We start from the raw sequence: 26,683 nt of genomic DNA, 5'->3' as shown, positions 1-26,683 counted from the left end.
CATCTTCGTGAATGAGCACATCTATGAGGAGGCTTGTCAGACAGGCCTGGTCTTTGAGCCAGCTGCTTCTGCTGTCATTTGTGTTAAGCCACTTACCTGTTGGGTCCACTGGAGACTATAGGATGGAAGGATAATTAGATGGCGGTTTTGCTTCAGAATGCCAGCTGTGTCTTTGGATTTATAAATCTGCACATTTCTACCCTGCATGTAAAAGAGAAGCCCACCTACCTGCTCTCCAGAGGTTGGGGCTGGAAGGAAGGCAGAGCAGTGGCTGGGACCTCTCTGAGCGTCTCTGTGGCCCATCCTGAGGACAAGGGGAAAGGAAATGGGAGGCTCTGGGTGACAAGAGAGATCAAGTCCTGCTTCCTTCCCACAAATATGCCTCCAAAGGGTCTTACAGAAGGACCGAGAAGAGTAGCTGGACTCAGGACACTTAATTTATTGCCTCACCTCCTTCCAGAACTCTTCCTTTCCCAAGTTTTTATCTCCCAACTCCAGGGCTCAAACCCCATGCAGCCGTACTGGTAGACTGAGGACAGAGCATGATGTCGGGGAATCCGAGCACTCCACTTCCACACCTGTAAGGTTAGGAGCAAAGATTCTCAGCACTGCTTCCAAAATTACTTTTAAATCACCTCCTTATCATCTTTATTGCCACACCACACCCATATGTACCTTTCAGTTCCCTCAGGGAAGGCACCAAGAAAATAAGAAGAGCAGGGGTGGAGCGGGGGTCTCCTTCCTACCGTGTTGAGGACAGCTTGGCTTCTGCCCATCCGCAGACCAGTGCCCAAGCTGAAGAAGCTGAGGAAGAATGCTGCTCACCAAGCAAGAAGGTGCTCCCACACTAACCAGTCCCCCAGGGGCGGAAGTGGAGGGTCCTGCCGCTTATGCTCGCTAGACAAAAGCAAACCGTAGGGGGAGTTTTTCTCTCTCCTCTCCTCAGCTGGGGTACCAGCAGGATGCCCAGCCATCTTGGTTTGCTGAGCGTGGTCCCGGCTGGTCACTGTGGTTCCAGCCTCCCATTCACTTAGCGATTTGGCTGGTTTTTCAATTGTATTATAAGAATGTTTTTGTTACTAGTTGGATCAAAATGATCTGGAATGGATTCAATAGACTTCCACTTACTACTTTCACTTTCTGCCGTGTTTCATACACAGAGCTCTTCCTTTAACGTGGGGCTGCATCTAAATGTTCCCAAAGGATAGCCAATTTTCCCTTTCCTGGCCCTTTTGGACAAACCTAAATTATAGTGTCTTGCAGTGACCGCTGGCAGGGGGCTTGCTGATCAACGGACATTTGCTCAAGTGGAGGTGACTGGGGACAGCTATCTGTCTGCTCTCCAGGACTGGCTAGAGAGGTTCCGGTGACCAGTTCACCTGTGCCAAGGTCCCAACCATGCGTAGGCTTCGAGGTGCACAGAGACCTCCTGCCATCAGTGATGGGATCCATGGGAAATGTGGGACATTACAGGTTGGGGGGATGTGGATGACAAACGGGGACCCAGGCCAAATTAATGTTTCCTTTTTTCCATTCTTGTTGTGTATGTGTTTGTACAGGTATAAAAGTGAAGCTCAATTTACAGATAAGATTCACTAGGTTTTAAGTAATACCTCATTTATATCCAAATCGTCAGATGCTTCAAATAGAAAAGCAGATAAATCCATTGTAACAAGGGGTGAAATTTTTTCACCCAGTTCATGAAGTTAAAGGAAGGCTTTTGGTGGTTCATTTTGTCAAAGATAAAAACATCAGACGTTATTATAAATGCTATTGTAAAGTCAGTGAAAAAAAAAAGTTGAAAATATTTTTGGTGATAATAATAAAGTCAAATATTTGGGGTGCCTGGGTGGCTCAGTAGGTCAAGCCTCTGCCTTTGGCTCAGGTCAAGGTCTCAGAGTCCTGGGATCAAGCCTGGCATTGGGCTCTCTGCTCAGCAGGGAGCCTGCTTCCTCCCTCTCTCTCTGCTTGCTGCTCTGCCTACTTGGGATCTCTCTCTCTGTCAAATAAATAAATAAAATCTTTAAAAAAAAGTCAAATATTAGTGGAGTATAACATTATGTGAAAACAATATTTTTTTCTAAATTAAAAAAACACACCAAGGAGAAATGCTCAGGGGATTGGGTGGAGGCCACAAATCACTCACTGATGTGTCCAAAACAAACTGTGACAATTTATTGTGCAAAATAAAAATTGTCAAATTTTCAAATACTTTTAGATACACTGAGTAGCTGATTAATAGCTTTAAAGAGGTAATTGATAAAATGAGGTCATTAGGGTTGGCCCTAGTCCAGGATGACTGGTGTCCTTACAAGAAAAGGAGATTAGGACCAAGACACACACACACAGGGGACCATGTGAAGACACAGGGAGAAGGTGGTCATCTACAAGCCAAGGAGAGAGGCCTCAGAAGATCACCTCAGAAGATCAATCCAGCAGACACCTTGATCTCGGACTTTTAGCCTCCACAACTGTGAGACAAAATTCTGTTGTTTAAGCTGCCCAGTCCGTGGTATTTTGTTATGATCCCTGATGAATGAATATAGAAGGGATCAGCATTTTCAAAATAATTAAGTATGAAGAGCGACTTTGAAAATTCCAAGAAATACTATGAAAAAAATTAAAAATAATAAAACCATATTGAAAAATCCTTCATAAAATGCCAGTGATACTGAACTAGGAATATGGATAAGAAACTGATCAGTTTGTCATTATACAGCAAGAATAATTACTCAGATTTTTGTTGTTGTTGCTTTAATCATTTTATTTTATTTTCATCATAAGTGTACTTTTTAATTCCCCATCTCCTACACTACCCATCTCCCTAGGGCCCCCCACACCACCCGCCATAACCTTCAGTTTGTTCTCTATAGTTAAGAGTCCATTTCTTGGTTTGTCTCTCTATGTCTCTCTTTTCCTTTGCTCATCTGTTACGTTTCTGAAACTCCATATATGAATGAAATCATATGGTATTTGTCTTTCTCTGATTGACTTATTTCACTTAGCATTATACACTCTAGCTCCATCCATGTTCTTGAAAATGGCAAGATTTCATTCTCTTTTACAGCTGAATAATATTCTGTTGGATATATACATCACATCTTCTTTATCCACTCATCAATTCATGGACACTTGAACTGCTTCCATATTTGGGCGATTGAAAATAATGTTATAAATACAGGGGTGCCTGTACCCCATTTGAATTAGTGTTTTTGTATTTTGGGGGGTACATGCCGAGTAGTGTGATTACTGTTTTGTAGGGTAGTTTGTATTAAAAATTTTTTAAGATTTTATTTATTTATGTGAGAGAGAGAGAGTGAGAGCATGAGAGGGGAGAAGGTCAGAGGCAGAAGCAGACTCCCCATGGAACTGGAAGCCCAATGTAGGACTTGGTCCTGGGACTCCAGGATCATAATCTGAGCCAAAGGTAGTCACTTATCCAACTGAGCCACCCACGTGCCCTATTTTTAAGGGTTTTTAAAAATTTATTTTTTATTTTTTTATTTTTAAGTTTTTGAGGAACTGCCATACTGTTTCCCACAGTGGCTGCAATATATAACAAGAATAATTACTCAGATTTTAAAATTTTGATTTATTATGCAGATACGTATTATTTTTTAGAAAAAACATTTTTTTGAAAATAGTTTTAATGGAAATATTTGATAAGTTTATTTGTATAACAACACAATCAAAATTAACTCTTTCAAAAGTGACAAAATTCTAATGTCCCTTTCACTCTCTAATGTGTCTGGCTTTGGGTGATGGATTATGTGATGGGATTCAGAATGTTGGTCAGACATTCCATTAGACACTGAATGTTCTCTTACTTCCGCAGAATAGAAGACACCAGATTTGCACCAAGTGCTGACCCAGCCATTTTGTAAGTGAATTACAAAAGGAAAACTTGAACATATCGTGAGGCCCAGGATCTTTGGCTCAGGGTTTCCCCAGATGCCCCCATGATCGTGTGATCGCTGTGGTTTGCCCTTTAGACATCTGTACAGGCATCTGTATTGCTGTCTTCCTGCTGAGGGTCCATGCACCAGGATGGCTCCTTATCTCATTGCCCGGCTCTGCAGGCAGTAAGTCACCCTTGGTAATCCCCAGCCCTTGGCCCCAAGGCCCTTCCTGCTGCCTTATTTAACCAACACTTACAGAGCGCCCTATATGCAGGCCCTGTGCTCTGCACTCAAGAAACATCAACTTCTTGGGCACCTTTTCCTCTCCCACTCCCCCTGCTTGTGTTCCCTCTCTCTCTGTCTCTGTCTCTCTCTCTCTCTGTATCAAAAATATATAAAATCTTTAAAAAAGAAAGAAAGAAAAAGAAAAGAAAAGAAACATAAACTTCTTGAATCTTCACAAGGACCCCCTGAGGTAGTCATGGTGATTATTTCCACTTTACAGAGAGGAAACTTAGCCCAGGAAGGCTGAAAGCCTTGCCTAAAGTCATACAGCGGGAAAATGCCTGTCAAAGCCGGCAGTGTGGCTCGGGTGTGCATGATCTTGCCCCACACTGTGCTTTCCTTTGGCCCAAGTACACCCCGAAACCCACCCTCACTCACAGCCCCGACTCCTGTCTCTGAATCTTACTCAGAACTAGGGAGAAAGTAGAGAGGAGCAGGTCAGGGGGCGCCATTCAGTATTTTAGGAGCCCACCTTGTCCTCTGACTTCAGTACACCCCACCCAGATCCTGGAGCCCCAGGGCTGACCGCCTGTCTGGTCGGCCTCCTCGTGAGGCATGGACCTGCAGGCGGTGCGGGCACAATCGAGCATCGCTCGCGAGTGACGAGCCCCTCGCGGTGCCATCCCGCTGGGATCCAGCCCTACGCTCCCGCCCCGCCTGTGCTCGGTGACCAGTTCGGAGCTGGGCTGCTATGGCGATGGTCCCCAACCCCAACATCCTTTCCCCTCCTGGCCGGGGCCCAGCCAGAGCGACCCCTAGCGGCGTTCCGGGAGAGCGCAGTTGCTGGCACTCCGCGCTGCCTCCTCTCCCCTCCTTGCAGCATTCACCCTTCATCCCCGCAGGTGGTGGGGTCCCTCCACCCCACATCCCCTTGAGCTGAGCGGAAGGGATGGCCGCGGCGCCGAAATCTCTGCTTACAGAGATGGAAATGGCCGCAGGAAGCTGCCATGCTGGCAAGGCGGGATGGCATAGAACGCGACAGGGTTGGGGTGTGCCCAACGAGGAAATCCCCACTGCGGTTCCCGAAGGGGGCGATTCAGGATTAACGGTAAAGTGACACTCAGCGCATTGGAGGTGTCGGTGATCAACGCCTCTTGTACTTATTTCTCGCTGCTACCTGCGCCCTTCACCCACACATTGGCTGGGTGATCTATTGCTGGGTGATCTATTGCCAAAGGTTGTCAGGAGTTTTTTAAATCCTCTGTAGGAGCATCCAGCATCCCTGAGGCGGCTTGAGCCTTCGAGCAAGACAGATGTTGGCCAGAATCCAAGGGAAATACTGCGCTTCCAGCCGGCTGGTTGGAGCATCAGGTCCTACTCAGGAAACTCACCAGGTAATTGCGGGCCCTCGCTTGCACCCACTGCCTGCCGTCTGCGGTTCTAAAGACTCTTCGTGGGCCACCACGGTGTAGCCAGGGGCAGTCACCACCATCCCCAGCAACATGGGGCAAGTGGGCGATGCCCTGTATTTTAAAAACCTCCTGGTGCAAAGTTCCATGTGCCCAGATCCGAGGCAGGTAAGTGTGTGGGACTAGGTGCCCAGATTTTGTGCCACTTTTCCACCTCACTTGCTTCACTCTAGCTTCTCACTCCTTCACTCCTTTCTTCTTCTTCTTCTTCTTCTTCTTCTTCTTCTTCTTCTTCTTCTTCTTCTTCTTCTTCTTTAGCCGAGTTATTTGGATCTGACAGGTGGCTGGTCCGTCAGCTGAGGCATTTCACAAAACGGGTTATAAATAACAGTAGGGTTTTACAAGCTGGTAATAGACTAAACACATTTGGGGAAATGCTATCCTGTTTTCTTGCTATGTGTGGGCCACAAATTTGATTCTGTATTTCTCGTAGCTAATGAAAGATAGGAAATGAGTTACACAATTTATAATGTCCAGAAAGAAAAAAAAAAAAACAACAACAACAACCAACAAGACAATTTAAAAAAAAAAACACAACTATTTTAGATTCTAGGAGAAGAAATATACTCCCTCCCCCCCAGGGTTTGTAAAGAGAATGCTGTATAATGTTAGGATGAACACTCTTAAAATAAACACAAGGCCTATTTTATATATGGATGGTCCCTATGGCTTCTCTCAGAAGAAAGAGAGGGCCTAAGTTGAAACCATAACCAATTACAGCAAACCTATGGGAAGGCTGTAACAGAAAAGCCATGTCTGAGCTCTCTGCTGGGCTCTCTAGAGCAGGGCTGTCCAATCCCATAGCCACTAGTCACGGATGGTTACTGAACACTTGAAATTTGTCTAGTCTAAACTGAGATGTGTATGTATATAAGTATGAAATACACTCCAAATTTTGAAGACTCACTAAGGGGAAAACAAAAGTAAAACATCTCAATGACTTACATATAAATTACATAAATGAGTAGAGCAGTCCCAGGAAAAAATGATAATAATATAGATAAGTTAGATTGAATAGAACATATTAAATTAATTCCACTAGTTTCTTTTTACTTTTCTAAAGGTGGCTATTAAAAAATTTAGAGTTACATCTATAGCTCCCAGTATATTTCTATGAAACAGAGCTGCAACGTTTCTTAAACTACATATGCTAAGATATCAATAAATATGCATGAACAAAGGATGCCATAGTTTAACAATTTGGGAAACACTGTCTAAAGTTAGCCTTTTCTTGGTGTGTTCTGTAGGATGATAAGGTAACAAACTTGAAAAAAATTCCATAAATTAACACACTTGGGAAATGCCAAAATAAGCATAGAGGCCTTCTTGGGACTCTTTATAATGATAATAGGGATTTTCCAAGAAAAGCTTCTCCTATGTAGCATTTCTTCAAGGTAATCAAAGACACTTTTTCATCATGAACACAACACCAATTGATGGCATTCTGAAGGGCACTTGAGGGAACGCTGGCCAGGAGGATAAAACTCAGGGGCCTTACCCTGTTCCCTTAGATTCCCTGTATGGCTTGTGGTTTGGCTCTGAAGTCTTTCCTTGCTTTTTACTCCAACTGACATCTAAACTGATATTTTCACCTGATTTCAAGTCCTTACCCCAGACTTAATGAATCCTATTCTTTGAGACCACACTTTTTATCTTAACATTGGCTGCATGATAAGCCACCCCCAAATACAGTCCTTTAAAACAGCCACAATTTCACATGCTATGACATGGGTGAACTTTGAGGATCTTATGCTGACTGAAATAAGCCAGTTGCAATAATACAAATACTGTATGATTCCATTTACATGAGATATCTAGAGTAGCCAAAAGCAGGGGCACAGAGAGTAGAATGATGGTTGCCAAGGACTGTGGGGAGAGGGGCTGGGTAGTCATCAAATGGGTAACAGAGAGTTTCAGTTTGGCAAGATGAAAAACTTCTAGACCTCTGTGTCATGATAATGCTTGATTATAACAAATGCTACTGGTCAGTGCACTTAAAAATGTTTAAGAGGGTGAATTTTGTATGTTTTTTTTTACCACAATTAAAAAAAATTTAAATTAAAAAAAAAAAGCCAGCAGCAATTAATTTCATTCACAATTCCGTGGGTCAGCAGTTTGGGCTAGGTTGAGCTGGGTCCTTTTTCTACTGGTCTTGGCTGGGCTCCCTTACCCATCTATGGTCAGCTGCAGTCAAGGAGATTGTTTCTGGGAGTTTCTGGGAATTGCCTAGCTCGGGGCTGAAGCGGAGAGCATGACTGGCCACATGCTTCTCATCTTCCCTCAGGCTGGCCCCGCTCACGTGACAGTCTTGGCATTCTGAGACCGTGAGAGCCAAAGCCTCATGGCCTGTTCATGATTGGGCTCAGAACTCACCAGTGTCACACCAGCTGCATTCCATCAATTGAAGCAAATCACAAGGCCAGCTCAGATTCAAAGGGTGGGGTGAGCATCTCTATTGCCTGGTGAAAAGAGCTCAAAAGCTCTGTGGCGGTTTTTACAATGCTCCTTGCTTGTCCCATAACTCCATCTTCCAGAAAAATCCATCATTATCTGTCTCTTGTGTTTCCTACATACAGAAGCATCCCCTTTTGTACCTTTCCTTCACTTTCTCAAACCCTTCTCCATCTTACTCTATGCTTTTTGGTGGTGAATTTTCACATTATCACTTTGCAAGGCTTCCTGTGCCCCCGTCTCTCCACGTCTTTACTATATCTTTACATATCCAAATATATATCCAATATATATCCAAATATATCCAAATGCTGGATATCCTAAAAAAATATTCTCCAAAAATGTTCTCTTGATTCTCCCCGCTTACCTGTGTCTTGCTTTTTTTTTTTTTTAATGAATCTTTAAATCCAGATGCATTGTTGCCCACTCCTCAAGCCAGACTCCTTTTTATTTGGCTCTAATAGTTACTCCGTTCTCACTTGTCCTGTAGCACTTAATTCACCAGGTCATAATTTTCCACTTACGTATCTGCCTGCACTGATAATGGTGAGCCCTGTGTCTTGTTTACTCATATAGCTCAGCACCTACGTGGTACCTTGTAATGGTCCCTCAGAACAACGTACTGCTTAAAATATAAGCCATGATAAATTATACTAGCCATCAAGCATGCTTAGATATAGCCTTGAGAAAAACATGTACTGCCAACAGGCCTCTGAGGGGAGAGGACGATAGACGTCCATGAAGCCAAGCAGCTAAGGATGCCCTAGCTTGTTGCCCTAGCTTGAAGCCCCGTGTTTGGGCTTGCTCACTGTAGGTCACATACTACGTGACCAGACATTTTGCCTTTCTTCTTACTTATCTACAAGACCTCTGGTCAATGTGTAACCTACTCTGGCTTCTTTGTTGGTTGTTACCTACTTTCCAATAAATAGGAGAGTGAGGACTTGTTTGGGGCGATGGTCTTTTGTGTTTTCTATTGTGGCCCCCTGCTCCCGTTCTCTTGCTGCTGACTCTTTTGTGCCTCATTCTTCTTGCGTGCACCGTGGGGAAGCAGCAGTACCTGCCACAGGGTAGGCAGCCATTAAATCATTATCAAATACATGAATGAACATTATTGAATGAATAGTGTAATACAGGTGCATTCCCATGGTATTTACTGCAAGTACAGTATCTAACCAAAAAGTTATAGAAGATGGGAACTGCTCCTTCTCCATTTCCTCCTTTCAATTTGTGACTCACCTTTTATTGGAAGAATGCCTTCTTTTAATACCTCCTATCTGGTTTCCCATATGTGAATTTCTATGGTAATGCTCTCAGCCTTCTGTGCACACACTTAAGGGTGCCACCTGCCAGAATGTGTCTCTTCAATAGATTATTTCTTCTTCGTATGTGCTTTCAGGGAGAGAGCTCTCTGGAAACAACATCCCCGACCCCTTTAACTTCATCATGTGCACTTGAAAAGAATGGGATTGTGCAGCTATGGATAGATACAGTGTTTTATGGATGTCAGTTAAAATTAATCATGTGCTTTGATCTAGACACCATTTTCTTTGTTCTATTGCTGTGAGAGGTTCTTTAAACTCTCCTACTATGGTAGTGAACTTTCATTTCTGTCAATTTTATATTATGAAGATTACACATTTCTATATCTTTTTATTGGATCAACTTATTATTCTCAAGTGCCCTTCTTTATTTCTAGGGATGCTTCTTATCTTAAAGTCTGCTTTGTCTGATAGCAGTATGCTATACCAACTTTCTTTGGTTAATGTTTGCATGGTACACTTTTTCCCTCCTTCTACTTTGATTGACTCTATCTTGTTGGTATGTATCTTAAGAGTATTTTTTAAGTTTTTTTAATTTTATAAGTATTTTTTAAAATATTTAATTTTTTCAGTGTAACAGTATTCATTATTTTTGCACCACACCCAGTGCTCCATGCAATCCATGCCCTCTCCAATACCCACCATCTGGATCCCCCAACCTCCCACCACCCACCCCTTCAAAACCCTCAGATTGTTTTTCAGAGTCCATAGTCTCTCATGGTTCACCTCCCCTTCCAATTTCCCTCAACTCCCTTCACCTCTCCATCTCCCCTTATCCTCCATGCTATTTGTTATGCTCCACAAATAAGTGAAACCATATGATAATTGACTTATTTCACTCAGCATAATCTCTTCCAGTCCCGTCCATGTTGCTATAAAAGTTGGGTATTTATCCTTTCTGATGGAGGCATAATACTCCATAGTGTATATGGACCACATCTTCCTTATCCATTTGTCCGTTGAAGGGCATCTTGGTTCTTTCCACAGTTTGGCGACCATGGCCATTGCTGCTATAAACATTGGGATACAGATGGCCCTTCTTTTCACTACATCTGTATCTTTGGGGTAAATACCCAGTAGTGCAATTGCAGGGTCATAGGGAAGCTCTATTTTTAGTTTCTTGAGGAATCTCCACACTGTTCTCCAAAGAGGCTGCACCAACTTGCATTCCCACCAACAGTGGAAGAGGGTTCCCCTTTCTCCACATCCTCTCCAACACATGTTGTTTCCTGTCTTGCTAATTTTGGCCATTCTAACTGGTGTAAGGTGGTATCTCAATGTGGTTTTAATTTGAATCTCCCTGAGGCTAGTGATGATGAACATTTTTTCAATAAATCATGCTGGGAAAACTGGACAGCTATATGCAGAAGAATGAAACTTGACCATTCTCTTACACTGTACACAAAGATAAACTCAAAATGGATAAAAGATCTCAATGTGAGACAGGAACCCATCAGAATCCTAGAGGAGAACATAGGCAGTAACCTCTTCGATATCAGCCACAGCAACTTCTTTCAAGATATGTCTCCAAAGACAAAGGAAACAAAAGCGCAGATGAATTTTTGGGACTTCATCAAGATCAAAAGCTTCTGCACAGCAAAGGAAACAGTCAAAAAAACAAAGAGGCAACCCACGGAATGGGAGAAGATATTTGCAAATGACAGTACAGACAAAAGGTTGATATCCAGGATCTATAAAGAACTTCTCAAAATCAACACGCACAAAACAGACAAGCATATCAAAAAATGGGCAGAAGATATGAACAGACACTTCTCCAATGAAGACATACAAATGGCTATCACACACATGAAAAAATGTTCATTATCACTAGCCATCAGGGAGATTCAAATTATAAGTATTTTTTAAACAAGAAAACAGTTTGGGAATCTTTGATTTATACCTATGATATTTAACCTATTTACATTTAATGCAATTACTGGTATATTTAGGTTTAAATCTATAATCCTTTTTTTTTTTTAAAGACCCCAGGGCCATGGAGCTTGAGCAGGAGACCACCTTTGTATGGATGGGTTTTTGGTGTGGCTTATTACATTTGACAGCGTGGGAGTACAAGCAAGGAAAACACTTGGGACAGACCATCCTGTCCAAGTTGTATTTCTGGACAGGCTCAATAATGCCATCTGAGAGGCAGAACACCAAGGTCAGGGTGGATTTTTCTGGATAGTGTTGCCCAAGTATGGCTATTCTCCAGCTGTTTAGTCACAAAAATCAGATGCCACTGGCCAAGTGGGATGCCCTCCCTGTCTTGAATTTTGGCTTTGAAACTCTTGATGATGTCACTGGGATCAGCCTTAAGGGTGTGGTCTTGTGCATCAAGGTCTCACAAAGATCTGCTGACTGACTGCCTCACTGGAGAGAAAGAGCTAAAGCCTACAATGTTTTTGACCCACATGTTTTACATTCTGTTTTCTCTCCTCTTTGGAGGGGATAACAATTTGGAAAAGGAAAGCAAGGAAGGAAAATCTTCAGACTGAAGACTAGTTTTCAGGCAAATAATTTCTAGCAAATAGTACATCCAGAATTTGAGAATCTGGGCATTTATCCTATTCAAAAGAGTTAGATATTCTATCGTCCGGTAAAGGGAAAGGGAGAGAGATACAGAATGAGACTATGCTAATCTGTTACTGGAAGGAAGCAATGAAATCATTCGCTCCAACTACATGAGATTGGAAGCCAGAGAGATTATGTGACATCCCCCTCAAGGCCTTCAGCATGTTAATGGCAGTGATCACACTAGACATTTCCTGACTGCCTCTCTCTCTCATTTCCTCTCCTCTGTCACCATACCCCTAATACTGCTGTGATCCTGGTTCTTAGAGTTCTTTGAAGGGTTTGAACAGCACTGCCCTGGAATTATAGGCTGGGTTCTGCTCTGACCATTGATAGAGAGGTCAGACAAGGGAATAGTATAGCCCTCTAGGGTTTTCCAGGAGCCCACACCCGGATGGGAAGACTTTCAAAGGAAGCAGCTCCACTACTGAACTAACACAAATGATTGTGAACTTTCTTGAACTCACTTGAGAGCCATAAGATCTGGAAGGGCCACAATGCCATTCAACAGATTGGGATCACAATGCCATTCAACAGATTGGGAACCCAAAATAAGTCAGAGGTAGGACTGAGTCCAGACCCCCAGGCACCAGCAAAACTCTCCATATGCTATACTGTTAGTGGTCCCTAACTCACCCATTTTACTTTTAAGGGAGAGGAACAATTTGAACATTCTAAAATACAGCTAGAGAAACACAGGACAGAGTAATGCTGAGCTAGGAGAGCTGGAGTACAATATGGGAGAAAACACACTTGCTTTTCTTCCAGGTGTACCTGATATATGCATTGCCTCCATGCCTCACTTTTATGGCTTCAAGTTTCACGGCAACTCCTTCTCAGACTGCAAAACTCAAGAGAAATTCATCTTGCAATTCCTAGTGCTTCCACTAAGGCAGACAGTATATCGAGACAGTTTTCTACAAGTTGTGACTTGAAAGAGATCAGAATATCCCTGCCCCCAAAAATGCCCTTGTACTAGCCTATTCTTCTATATAAAATATTCACAACAGTTACTTCTATTAAAATTAATTCATTTGCTGTCCAATGTTTATTTGAGGGGCCATTTTGCACAGGAAATAGAATTTCAGTGTGACATGAGAATCAACAATGGTTTGATTAGTGTTCTTAAGAAGAGGGGGATAAGAACATATACAGTATTTTATAATTAAAATTATCTCCCTGATGCCGAGTGATGTGGAGCACTTTTTCATGTGTCTGTTGCTCATCTGGGTGTCTTCTTTGCAGAAATGTCTGTTCATGTCCTTTGCCCATTTCTTAATTGAATTATTTGTTCTTTGGGTGTTGAGTTTGCTAACCTCTTTATAGATTGATGGGAAGAGTGATGGACTCAAGAAGATAACCACCTGGGAAGTGTTACCTGTTGGGCTCAGGGTCTGGTGGCCAGGTATGCTCTGCTGGGGGTAACCAAGACTGTAGGATGGAGCCTGAGCAGAGAGGAGCCAAACTAGGGCTGCTTCAGTGACAGAAGTCTTAGACAAAGTGGGAAGAATAGGAACAGGCAAATAAATAGGAGAAAAGCAGGTAGTGGATTTGGGGGCAAAAAGACAGAGTAGGCTACATCCCTCTATGCCTTTGCTTAAGGAGGGTCCCTTCTTCTTATAATGAATGAATACAAATTTAATCAATTCTTCTGTCTAAGAAAGCGTGAAATCATCCATTAGTTGCTTCACTGTCCAAATAGATTATAGCCCACTACACAAATCATTTTGAATTATGTAAGCTACTCCATAATGGAGCTTATAGGTGTGGTTCCTGGGCTCAAGCTCAATCTTGATAGCATGGTTTCCCGGACAATAACAGGTTCTTAAATGGGTTTGAGTTTTGTAAGCACTATGAAGATCAACATTTACTTTAGAGGCAATCACAATAAAGAAGAATCTGGTAAGTCATAAGAGAGGAGAAGAAGGCTCTAAAAGGCAAGTTGGATGAGGTAGTCTATACCACTGAGGCAAGATGGCCAACCTCACCATCCTCACTGGGAAGAACTACCACAATTCTCTGTGCCTGCGAGCCACTCTCTCCCTCTTGTTTTTTTGCCCCTTTAAAACTTTCAAACAAATTTCCTGAGATGGTCACCTTTGGCAAAAGTACAGGGACATAGTCCCATCCCCAGTGATAGGGTCAACCCTGCAGTCTCCCTCCCTTCACAAGCCTCAAGGCTATGGCATCTTAATGGTCTTGTGAGTAGGAGCAGAGAGGAGTGGGCTTTCAGGAGAAACCCTGAAGTTTATCAGTCTCAGTAGGTTGGGAGTCTACAGAGAGTATTAAAAAGACTCAAAGAGGGGCTCCTGGGTGGCTCAGTTGGTTAAGCGTCTGCCTTTAGCTCAGGTCATGATCCCAAGTCCTGAGATCAAGCCCCTTATCAGTCTCCTTGCTCAGTGGGGAGTCTGCTTCTCCCTCTGCCTCTCTCTCTCTCTCTCTCTATCTCTCATGAATAAATAAATAAATAAATCTTTTAAAAAATAGTCAAAGAGCTCTTAATCTTAGGAAACAAACTGAGGGTTGCAGGAGGGGAGCGGGGTTGGAGGGATAGGGTGGCTGGGTCATGGATATTGGGGAAGGTATGTGCTATGGTGAGTGCTGTGAATTGTGTAAGACTGATGATTCACAGACCTCTACCCCAAAACAAATAATACATTGTATGTTAATAAAAATAAAATAAAATAAAATATTAAAGAGACTCAAAGAGAAAAATAGGAAAAGTTTCTTACAAGTGAAGCATGAGTTTACAAATGCTGCTCTTCCTCTAGCTCATTATTCTCTCTGTTGTTTCAGGATGTGCTTCTTGTGCTTACTGCTGGCATAGGTGTGCATTATTGGGATGGGTTACCATATTGTTTGTTTCTGTCTTCATAATTTGGAAATTCAGCATGGCCCTTTTTCTTTCTACTTCGAACATTAAGTTTTTAAAAATATTTTATTTATTTATTTAAGAGAGAGAGAGTGAGAGAGCATGAGAAGGGAGAAGTCATGGGAAGTTGGGAGCCTGATGTCGGACACGATCCTGACACTCTGGAATCATGACCTGAGCCAAAGGCAGTTGCCCAACCAACCTAGCCACCCATACCCCCAGAAGAAAAAATTTTTTAGGGAGTTTGAAATTCTTTAACCAAATTTGAAGGATTGGGATCATGGACCTAAAAATCCCAAAGCTGAAATGAACTGACACTGGTCTTGAAAATTAATGTTAACAATAAAAAATAATATGGAGAAATCATGCACATGGTGTCCTTGGCTCTGTTAAAGCATTTTCAAATCTTCATCTTACTGGATATTTGAAACAGGTCTTCTCTGAGAGGGGAACAGGAAAAGCATTCATACCCTATCTCACAGACCAGTTAACTAAGACAGAAGTGAGTTGTATGACTTGTCCTAAGAAATATAAAGAGTTCATGGCAGAATACAAATCAGGAGCCAGGATTCTTTACTACTAGCAGATGGTTCATTTCCCTCTGGGTGAAATTATTACTCAGGGAGACAGCTTTTTTTTTTTTTTTAAGATTTCCTTTATTTATTTGAGAGATAGAGAGAGAGCATGAAAGGGAAGAAGGTGAGAGGGAGAAGCAGACTAGTGAGCTTCTAGTAAGACTAGTAAGGGAGCCCGATGTGGGACTCGATCCTGGGACTCCCAGATCATGACCTGAGCTGAAGACCATCCCTTAACCAACTGAGCCACCCAGGCACCCTCAGGAGACAGCTTTAAGTGCTAAATGGACTTCTACCTTTATTCTTTCTGTGTTTTAGTTTCCAAATGAATAAGATGGAAGTAATAATAGGACCCACCTCATAGGGTTTTGGTGAGGATTAATGAATGAATTTAAGTAAATTACTCAGAACAATTCTTGGTATATAACAAGTGCCAAGTCAGCATTAATAATTGCTATTATTAACATGTAGAAGAGGCTAGAATACATCTAAATCAAAGCTTACTAGCTGTAAGATTTCATTCCAGGCTTAAGGCACTGATTTCTAAGGTTCTTTAATTCTCTCTTGGAGGGACAGCACTACTTCTAAGAGATATCTTCCTGAACTGCCTGCTAATTATGGGTTTGTCGCAATACACTAGGTTCTCATGCAGAATTTCCGCTTCCATCTGAGAGTTAACAGGAAAGTTATCTGGGAATCTGTAGTTTCTGAAGATACCTATGACTCTCTGGGGAGCTTTTATGTGATAGTTTCTCACCCCTCAGATAATAGATTCTGCCTAACAGCTGACACTACTTTACCAACTGGGCCCAGTACCAGCCAGGCCGGGGCCGCTTCAAGTTGGCCCACTTCAAGCATACCCCTTCACCTGAGGGTATCAACCCCTGTTCCTGTACTCCCCTGATCTAAGCCTTTGCTGAGATGGAGGATGAGATCACTAGCTGTGAATGCAGTGTGTGACCCTACCAAGCTTTCAATGACCTGAAAACGGGTAAATAGTAAAAAGACCAAGGATCAAAGTCTTTTAACCTTCAAGCACAGTTTGAGCAAAACCTTCCAGAGCAGGCTTTAGGCAGCCATCCTAAATAAGCCAGCAAGCAGCGCACAGTTAAGTTCCAAGCTTTCTTATTATTTCCAGTGCAGTGGTGACTCTAACATTAAGAGGAAAGGCTGGCTCACAAGACGTGGTTGTTGATTAAAGTCCAGCTCAGTTGCCAAGGAAATTTAGCAAAGTCCAAGTACTTGTAAACTCAGATGAAAACAATCTTCCACTTGGAATCCAACAAAAGCTGGCACTGATGAAGCACTCAGTGTCCTCAGTCAGGGGCTCCACTCCAAGGGGTGTAATTAGAACTGTAGAGACATTGAAACATATCAACCTCAGGCCACCTACTCCAACCACTCTCACAATTTAGGAATAAGGTTGAGAATGAAGAAAACTAGTATGAGAGGCTGCATCAGACTTCTCCCGGCTTCTCAATCCCGATAACAGCTAAAGTTGAAATGAATGGTCTTTCCATTTGTACTAACAAATCTTTGCTTCCCCCGCCCCCCAAAACAGTCAGCTGCAAACTCTTCTGGATTTTGGTGGCTAGAATTTTAGAACTCTTTTTTGAGATGACTTCCCTCACTGATTTTATGACAAGGTGATCGGCAAACCAAGGATTCCCCTCACCCCGCCTTCCTTGCGTCTCCCTCAGCTTCACTGCCATGGTTTCCACTACTGAGAGCCACCAGACCTTCACTGCCTTAGTCATAAAATTCCTGCTTTGGTCTGAGTTTAACAGGCTGGACTTTGACTGGGAGTACACTTGTCCTTGAGGGAGTCTTCCTCAGGATAAGCATTTCTCCAGGATCCTGGGGCACCTGAACCATGTTCCATATCATTTTGACTGGAAAGCCTACAACATGTCTCCTGTGAAAAATCACTGAGGTATGCAGAAAACCTAGCTCCTTATGACCTCAGTTGGAGATGAAGGACCCTATTCCAGTGAGAATGCTGGAGAATGAAAAATGGGAAAGATTAATTTAATTCAAAGAGTTGTCATGGAAGTCAACTCTAAGTTGATATTCATAGACTTTCTTCTACTTGTGTATAGGAAATATGTGAAGCTTACAAACAGGAGGCCAAGTAGATCAACAAGCCCAGGCTCATTGCTTTGGTCATAGTAATTGTTGGCATCTCCAACATCTAGTCTGGCTATGAGATCTCCCAGCTGTTCCGGTGAATGAAGACTTGTCCCCATCTCCTCTATGTGTCACTTGTTCAAGAGACACTCATCTTTAGTCTGCCTACTTTTCAGAGTACTTGTTTAGAAGGCTTTCTTGAACTGAACCCAAACAAATAAAGTTTAATATCCAAAATAAAGTTGAAATATGAACTTAAATAACTTCTAAAGAAGAGAGAGAGTTTGACTTCTTCCTTGCTAATTTGGATACATTTTATTTCTCTTTGTTGCCTGATTGCTGTTGCTAGGACTTTTAATGCTATGTTGAACAAGGGTGGTGAGAGTGGGCATCCTTGTCGTGTTCCTGATCTCAACGGGAAGGCTGCAAGCTTTTTCCCATTGAGGATGATATTTGCTGTGGGTCTTTCATAGATAGATTTTATGTTCTCTCTACCCCTATACTTTGAAGCGTTTTAATCAGGATTTTGTCAAATGCTATTTCTGCATCAATTGAGAGGACCATGTGGTTCTTCTCTCTTCTCTTATTAATTTGTTCTATCACATTGATTGATTTGCGAATGTTGAACCATCCTTGTAGCCCAGGGATGAATACCACCTGGTCATGGTGGATAATCTTTTTAATGTGCTGTTGGATCCTGTTTGCTAGGATCTTGTTGAGAATCTTAGCATCCATATTCATCAGTGATATTGGTCTGAAATTCTCCTTTTTTGTAGGGTCTTTGCCTGGTTTGGGGATCAGGGTAATGCTGGCTTCATAGAAAGAGTCTGGAAGTTTTCCTTCTGCTTCAATTTTTTTAAACAGCTTTAGGAGAATAGGTGTTATTTCTTCTTTGAAAGTTTGGTAGAATTCCCCAGGGAATCCATTCTTAATTTTTAAAATGCATATAACATAAAACTTACCATCTTAACCATTTTTAAGTGTATAGTTCAGTATATAGTTCAGTTCAGCACTATAATCACATTATTGTGCAACAGATCTCTAGAATTTCCATCTTGAATGACTGAAAGTCTATACTCATTGAACATCCACTACCCATTTTCCCTCACCCCAAAACCCTGGCAACCACCATTCTAATTTCTGTTTCAAAGAGTTTGACTACTTTAGGTACCTTGTTTAAGTGAAATCATGCAGTATTTGTTTTGGTTTTTTTGTGACTTATTTCACTTAGCATAATGTCCTCAAGCTCCATCCATGTTGTCACAAATGGCAGGATTTCCTTCTTTCTCGTAGCTGAATAATTTTCCACATTGTGTGTGTATTTGTGTGTGTGTATTTGTGTACATACATATAAAAATCTTCATCCATTCATCTGTTAATAGACACTTAGGTTGTTTCCCTTATCTTGGCTATTGTGAATAATGCTGCAATAACATGGGAGTTCAGATATCTTTTCAATATCTCATTTTAATTTACTTTGGATACAGACCCAGAAGTGGCATTGCTAGTGGTTCTAATTTTAATTCTTTGAGGAATCCCCTTATTGTTTTCCATTGTGGCTGAGCCAATTTACATTCCCACCAACAGTGCACAAGGGTTTCCTTTTCTTCTGATCCTCGCCAACACTTGCTATCTTTTATCTTCTTGATGATAGCCATTCTAACAGGTTTGATTTCTCATTACAGTTTTGATTTGCATTTCCCTGATGATTAGTGATGTTGAGCATCTTTTGATGTTCCTTTTGGTCCTTTAGATGTCATCTTTGAACAGTTTTGCCTATTTTTAGTTAAGATTGTTTGGATTTTTTTGTTATTGAGTTATAGGAATTCTTCTTTATATATGTTGGATATTAACCCAAATTTATGGTTTACAATTTTTTTTCTCATCCCATAGGCTGCCTTTTCATTCTGGTGACTTTTGTTTATCTTCTGTGAAGAATTTCACTTTTTGTCTTGCCTAAAATCTCTAGCTAGGACTTCCAGTTCTATGCTGAATAGAAGTGGCAAAAGGAAGAATCCTTGCCTTATTCCTGATCTTACAGGGAAAGCTTTCAGCTTTTCACCATTGAGTATGATGTTAGCTACAGGGTTGTTTTTTTAAGATTTTATTAATTTATTTGAGAGAGAGAGAGAGCATGTGCAAGAGAGAGTGAGCATGAGCAAGGTGAGAGGCAGAGGGAGAAACAGAATACCCAAAGAACAGGGAGTCTGATGCAGGACTTGATCCCAGAACCCTGGGATCATGACCTAAGACCAAGTTAGATGCTTAACCAACTGAGCCATGCAGGTTCCCTAGCCATAGATTTTTTTATACATGGCCAGAGTTCTTAGTTTTTAGTAACAAATTGTACTCTGATTAATCTAAGCAATAATTGAACTTTTAAAGTATGTTTTGGTACACAGAATCTCTGGAAGACTGAAAGAGATGGAGACAGTGCCTATCTCCTGTGGAAGTGGCTTTAGTTGAGATAGCACAGTGTCCAATTGTCTACAACCAATAACACTCAGGGCTGTGCCAGCAGGTTACCATTGCTCCCCAGGAAGAAGTCACTTTCATCACTGCACTTCTTAGAAGGTAGATTCTCTCACATATGGCCACCTCTCATGTTGAAGTCCAAGACTCACATTTATTGGTAGATTCTAGGTCACAGGCCTGTTCACTAGCACTGAGTGAGACAGGAAATGTGAGTTTCTGACTTCCACTTGGAAAAGTGGGATTTGTAAGGAAGAAATTATCAAATAGTAGATATAGTGTACAAAGATATTGGATGACAAAAAATGAGAAATACCAACTCCAGAAATAAAAGGATTGAAGTTAGTTAGCAGGCATATTACAGATAAACATCACACTTTTTTATTCTAGCAGAAGTCAAGAAAATTCTGTTTTGACCTGGCTAGACAGAGATCCCTCGGCACTTACAAAGTTTTACGTAAATAAGCATCCCAGACTGGAATACAAATCAATAGGACAGAATCATAGATGAAGGCTGCTTTTCTAATTTTGCCCATGCTTACCACCCAAACCACATCTCTAATAATGAAGAATGTTCTGCTTTCTCCAAAGAGCTTTACATTAGTGGTTTTGAAGATAAGAAGAGAATTCATTGAAATCTAAGTCAATTTAATCATAATCATAATTTTCCCTTTCTTTCTTTTCTTTTATTAACATATAATGTATTATTTGCCCCAGGGGTGCAGATCTGTGAATCATCAGGCTTACACATTTCACAGCACTCACCACAGCACATACCCTCCCCAATGTCCATCACCCAGCCACCCTATCCCTACCACTCCACCCCCCAGCAAACGTCAGTTTGTTTTATGAGATTAAGAGTCTCTTATTGTTTGTCTATTTGAGTCTATTTTTCTGCGTGGTGTAAGGAAATGGTCCATTTTCATTTTTCTGCATGTGGCTGTAAAATTTTCCCAACACCATTTGTTGAAAAGACTGTCTTTTTTTCCATTAGACATTCTTTCCTGCTTTGTCAAAGATTAATTTACCATATAGTTAAGGGTCCATTTCTGGGCTCTGTGTTCTGTTCCACTGATCTATGTAACTATTTGTGTACCATACTGTCTTGATGATGACAGCTTTGTAATAAAGTTTGAAGTCTGGAATTGTGATGCCACAAACTTTGGCTTTCTTTTTCAACATTCCTCTGGCTATTCGGGGTCTTTTCTGGTTCCATATAAATTTTAGGATTATTTGTTCCATTTCCTTGAAAAAAATTGATGGTATTTTGATAGGGATTGCATTAAATGTGTAGATTGCTTTAGGTAGCATAGACATTTTCATAATATTTTTTTTTCTTCCAATCCATGGGCATGGAATGCTTTTCCATTTCTTTGTGTCTTCCTCAATTTCTTTCATGAGTACTTTACTTTTCATGAGTTTTCTGAGTACAGATTTTTTGCCTCTTTGGTTAGGTTTATTCCTAGGTATTTTATGGTTTTGGTGCAGTTGTAAATGGGTTCGACTCCTTAATTACTCTTTCTTCTGTCACATTGTTGTTGTATAGAAATGCAACTGATTTCTATGTATTGATTTTATATCCTGACACTTGAATTCCGGTATGAGTTCTAGCAGTTTTGAAGTAGAGTCTTTTGGGTTTTCCACATAAAGTATCATATCATCTACAAAGAGTGAGAATTTGACTTTTTCTTTGCCAATTTGGATGCCTTTACTTTCTTTTTGTTGTCTGATTGCTGAGGCCAGGAGTTCTAGTACTATGTTGATAGTGGACCACCCTGCTATGTTTCTGACCTTAGGGGAAAAGCTCTCGGTTTTTCCCCATTGAGAATGATATTCACTGTGGGTTTTTCTTCGATGGATTTGATGATATTGAGATATGTGCCCTCTATCCATACAGTGTGAAGAGTTTTAATTAAGAAAGGATGCTGTACTTTGTCAAATGCTCTACTGAGATTACCATATGGTTCTTATTCTTTCTTTTATTAATGCTTTGTATCACATTTATTGATTTGCAGATGTTGAACCAACCTTGCAGCCCAGGAATAAATCCCACTTGTTTCTGGTGAATAATCCTTTTAATGTACTGTTGGATCCTATTGGCTAGTATTTAGGTGAGAATTTTTGCATCTGTGTTCATCAAGGATATTGGTCTGTAATTCTCCTTTTTGATGGGGTCTTTTAAAAAAATTTTATTTATTTATTTGACAGAGAGAGATCACAATTAGGCAGAGAGGCAGGCAGAGAGGGGGGGTAGAAGGCTCCCTGCTGAGCAGCGAGCCCAATGTGGGGATCGATCCCAGGACTCTGGGATCATGACCTGAGCTGAAAGCAGAGGCTTTAACCCACTGAGCCACCCAGGCACCCCTTGATGGGGGTCTTTGTCTGGTTTTGGGATCAAGGTAATGTTGGCCCCATAAAATGAGTTTGGAAGTTTTCCTTCCATTTCTATTTTTTGGAACAGTTTCAGGAGAATAGGTATTAATTCTTCTTTAAATGTTTGGTAGAATTCTCATGGGTAGCCATCTGGCCCTTGGCTCTTGTTTCTTGGGAGATTTTTGATGACTGCTTCAATCTCCTTACTGGTTATGGGGCTGTTCAGGTTTTCTATTTCTTCCTGGTTCATTTGTGGTAGTTTATATGTCTCTAGGAATGTATCCATTTCTTCCAGATTGTCAAATTTGCTGGTGTATGGTTGCTCATAATGTGTTTTTATAATCATTTGTTTTTGGTGTTGGTTGTGATCTCTTCTCTTTCATTCATTATTTCATTAATTTGGGTCCTTTCTCTTTTCTTTTTGATAAGTCTGGCTAGGGGTTTATCAATCTTATTAATTCTTTCAAAGAACCAGCTGCTAGTTTTGTTGATTTGTTCTACTGTTCTTTTGGTTTCTATTTCATTGATTTCTGCTCTAATCTTTATTATTTCTCTTCTCCTGCTGGGTTTAGGATTTCTTTTCTGTTTGTTCTCCAGCTCCTTTAGATGTAGGGCTAGGCTGTGTACTTGAGACCTTTCTTGAGAAAGGCTTGTATTGCTATATACTTTCCTCTCAGAACCACCTTTGCCATGTCCCAAAGGTTTTGAACAGTTATGTTTTCATTTTCATTTGTTTCCATGAATTTTAAAAATTCTTCTTTAATTTCCTAATTGGCCTGTTCATTCTTTAGTAAAATGCTCTTTAGCCTCCATGTATTTGAGTTCTTTCCAACTTTCCTCTTGTGATTGAGTTCTATCTTCAGAGTATTGTGGTCTGAAAATATGCAGGGAATGATCCCTGTCTTTTGGTACCAGTTGAGACATGATTTGTGACCCAGGATGTGATCTATTCTGGAGAATGTTCTATGTGCCCTCAAGAAGAATGTGTATTCTGTTGCTTTGGGGTGGAATGTTCTGAATATATCTGTGATGGTCCAGTGTGTCCTTTAAAGCCTTTATTTCTTTGTTGACCTTTTGCTTGGATGATCTGTCCATTTCAGTGAGGGGGTTGTTAAAGTCCCCTACTATTATTGTATTATTGTTAATGTGTTTCTTTGATTTTGTTATTAATTTTTATATAGTAGGCTGCTCCCATGTTAGGGCCATAGATATTTAAAACTGCTAGATCTTCTTGTTGGACAGACCCCTTACATATAATATAGTGTCCTTCCTCATCTCTCATTGTAGTCTTTTACTTAAAATCTAATTTGTCTGACATAAGGATTGCCACCCCAGTTTTGTTTTGATGTCCATTAGCATAGTAAATTGTGTTCCCTCCCTCACTTTCAAACTGGAGGTGTCTTTGGGTCTAAAATGAATTTCTTGTAGACAACATATTGATGGGTCTTGGTTTTTTTTGTTTGTTTGTTTGTTTGTTTGTTTTATCCATTCTGATCCCCTGTGTCTTTTGATTGGGGCATTTAGCCAATTTATATTCAGGTCAACATTGAAGTATATGAATTTAGTGCCATTGGATTGCCTGTAAGGTGACTTCTACTGTATATTCTCTCTGTTCCTTTCTGGTCTGTTACTTTTAGGCTCTCTCTTTGCTTAGAAGATCCCTTTCAATATTTCCTGGAGGGCTGGTTTGATGCTTGCAAATTCTTTTAGTTTTTGTTTGCCCTGGAAGTTTTTTTGTTTTGTTTTGTTTGTTTGTTTGTTTGTTTTTATCTCTCCCTCTATTTTCAATGACAGCCTAGCAGGATATAGTACTCTTGGATGCATGTTTTTCTCATTTATTGCTCTGAATATATCATGCCAGTCCTTTCTGGCCTGCCAGGTCTCTGTAAGAGGTGTGCTGCCAAGATAATATTTCTACCATTGTATGTTATAGAACACTTGTCCTGAGCTGCTTTAAGGATTTTCTCTTTGTCACTAAGACTTTTAAGTTTTACTATTAGATGATGGGTTGTGAACCTATTTTTTATTGATTTTGAGGGGGGTTCTCTGTGCCCCCTGGATTTTGATGTTTGTTTCCTTCGCCATATTAGGGAAATTCTCTACTATAATTTGCTTCCATATACCTTCTGTCCCCTCTCTCTTTCTTCTTCTTCTGGGATAACAATTATTCTAATATTGTTTTGTCTTATGGTATCACTTATCTCTTGAATTCTCCCCTCGTGGTCCAGTTGTTTATCTCTCTTTTTCTCAGCTTCTTTATTCTCCATCATTTGGTCTTCTATATCAATAATTCTCTCTTCTGCCTCATGTATCCTAGCAATAAGAGCCTCTATTTTTTATTGCACCTCATTAATAGCTTTTATGATTTCAACTTGGTTATATTTTAGTTCTTTTATATATAAAAGAAGTAAAATATATATATATATATATATATATATATTTCTCCAGAGAGGGATTCTCTAGTAATTTCCATGCTTATTTGTGAGCCCAGCTACCACCTTGATAATTGTCATTCTGAACTCTAGTTCTGACATCTTACTAATGTCTATATTGAATAGGTCCCTAGCCATTGGTACTACCTCTTATTCTTTTTTTGTTTTGTTTTGTTTTAGGTGAGTTTTCTGCCATGTCATTTTATCCAGATGAGAGAACAAAACACCAAAATGGTAGCAACGATCCCAGAAAAATAAACACTAACCAAACCAGAAGAGCCCTGAAACTGGGAAAAGAAGAAAAGAGAGGGAAAAAACTATATATATATATATATATATATATAGAGAGAGAGAGAGAGAGAGAGAGAACTATATATATATAAAATACTATATATACTATATATATAGTATATATATCAAAATTTTAAAACTATAGAACTATATATATATATAAAATACTATATATACTATATATAACTATATATATAGTTATATATATATAACTATATATATAGTTATATATATACTATATATATAGTATATATATCAAAATTTTAAAACTATAGAACTATATATATATAAAATACTATATATACTATATATAACTATATATATAGTATATATATCAAAATTTTAAAAGAAAGAAAAATTGTATATATACAAAATAAGAGTAAACATGATGAAGGGATGGGCCATGGCTATAAAGATAAAAATTTTTAAAAAGATTCTTAAAAAGGAATTTGTAAGATGATAAGTTGGTTGAGGGGCACCTGGGTGGCTCAGTTGGTTAAAGCCTCTGCCTTTGGCTCAATTCATGGTCCCAGGGTCCTGGGATCAAGCCCTTCATCAGGCTCTCTGCTTGGAGGCAGCCTGCTTCCTCCTCTCTCTCTGTCTGCCTCTCTGCCTACTTTTGATCTCTGTCAAATAAATAAATAAAAATCTTTAAAAAAAAAAAAAGAAGTTGGTTGAAAAAAGAAAAAAAAAAAAGAGTAAAGAATGTGATCAGGCTGGAGACTAGAACAAGCCACACATTAGATTTAGGGTATATTTTGATCTGTTAGAGGAATCTGTATCCCAAAATTTTAAAGAAAGTAAAATCTATATGTATACAAAAAATAAAATTAAATACAATGAAGGGATACAACATGACTATAACAATGAAAATTTTAAAAGATTTTTTTAAAGGTATTGATAAGATAAAATTGTTTAAAAGGGTTAAAATAAGAAAGAGGAAAAATTTTAAAAGTAGAGTAAGAAAAAAATAACATTTAAAAAATTTAACTTGGAACAACTAAGGAATCATGGAGAAAAAGCCTGGAATTCCATGTGTTGCATTCCCCTAGTTCTGGAGTTCCACAGTTTTCATTGATTGGTGAACTTGGTCTTGGCCAGATGTTTTTGCTGATCTTCTGGGGAAGGGACATTTTGCCGTGATTCTCAAATGTCTGCCTGAGGCAGAATTGCACCACCTTTGCTGGGGGCCAGGCTAAGTAATCTGCATGGTTTTTGGTGTCGGGAGCTTTTGTTCCCTGAATTCTTTCCATACAACTTTAGAGGATAGGAATGAAAATGTTGGCCTCCCAATCTCTGGCCCCATAGGACCCAAGAGCTTGGGGCCCCACTCTTCAGTGTGCCCTCAGAGAAAAGCAGTCAACCCTCCCATCTCCCTGGTCTCTGGCCACACTCTGAGCTCACCCAGTCTGTGACCAAGCATCTTTATCTCTGTCACACAGCCCTGCCTGGAGTCTCCAAATCCAGCAGACTCCTGCCACACTCTTCTGTGCCACTCCTCCTGGAAGAGGAAGGAGGGGGTCTCCCTGGATTCGCCACTTGTGGGGACCCTGCTTGAAGAACAGTGGCCTGACAGTGTCTGGGATCATGGTTTAAGGTAAGCT

At 40.5% G+C, this 26,683-nt stretch overlaps 1 protein-coding gene and 1 long non-coding RNA gene across 2 annotated transcripts in view; one reads left to right on the top strand and one right to left on the bottom strand.

Moving 5' to 3' along the window:
- Positions 1-228: 228 nt before the first annotated feature.
- On the bottom strand, positions 229-975 carry LOC309842740. The gene is made up of 3 exons (XR_014299751.1): positions 747-975; positions 451-578; positions 229-304 (listed from the first exon to the last, which is right to left on the bottom strand). It is a non-coding gene; the product is annotated as an uncharacterized lncRNA (long non-coding RNA).
- Positions 976-5,000: 4,025 nt separating this feature from the next.
- LOC309843249 (acidic mammalian chitinase-like) overlaps positions 5,001-26,683 on the top strand; it is a gene marked incomplete at its 3' end in the record, with an annotated part of 40,163 nt that continues 18,480 nt past the window's right edge. The window contains exons 1-2 of the mRNA XM_082688577.1: positions 5,001-5,232; positions 5,392-5,518. Coding sequence (XP_082544703.1) covers positions 5,074-5,232; positions 5,392-5,518 — 286 coding nt within the window. The 5' untranslated portion in view covers positions 5,001-5,073. The remainder of the gene's footprint in view (positions 5,233-5,391; positions 5,519-26,683) is intronic.

This window comes from Mustela nivalis (assembly GCF_964662115.1).
Source record: "Mustela nivalis genome assembly, chromosome: 10".
Taxonomy (NCBI): domain Eukaryota; kingdom Metazoa; phylum Chordata; class Mammalia; order Carnivora; family Mustelidae; genus Mustela; species Mustela nivalis.
This window is presented reverse-complemented; position numbering and strand designations above follow the sequence as displayed.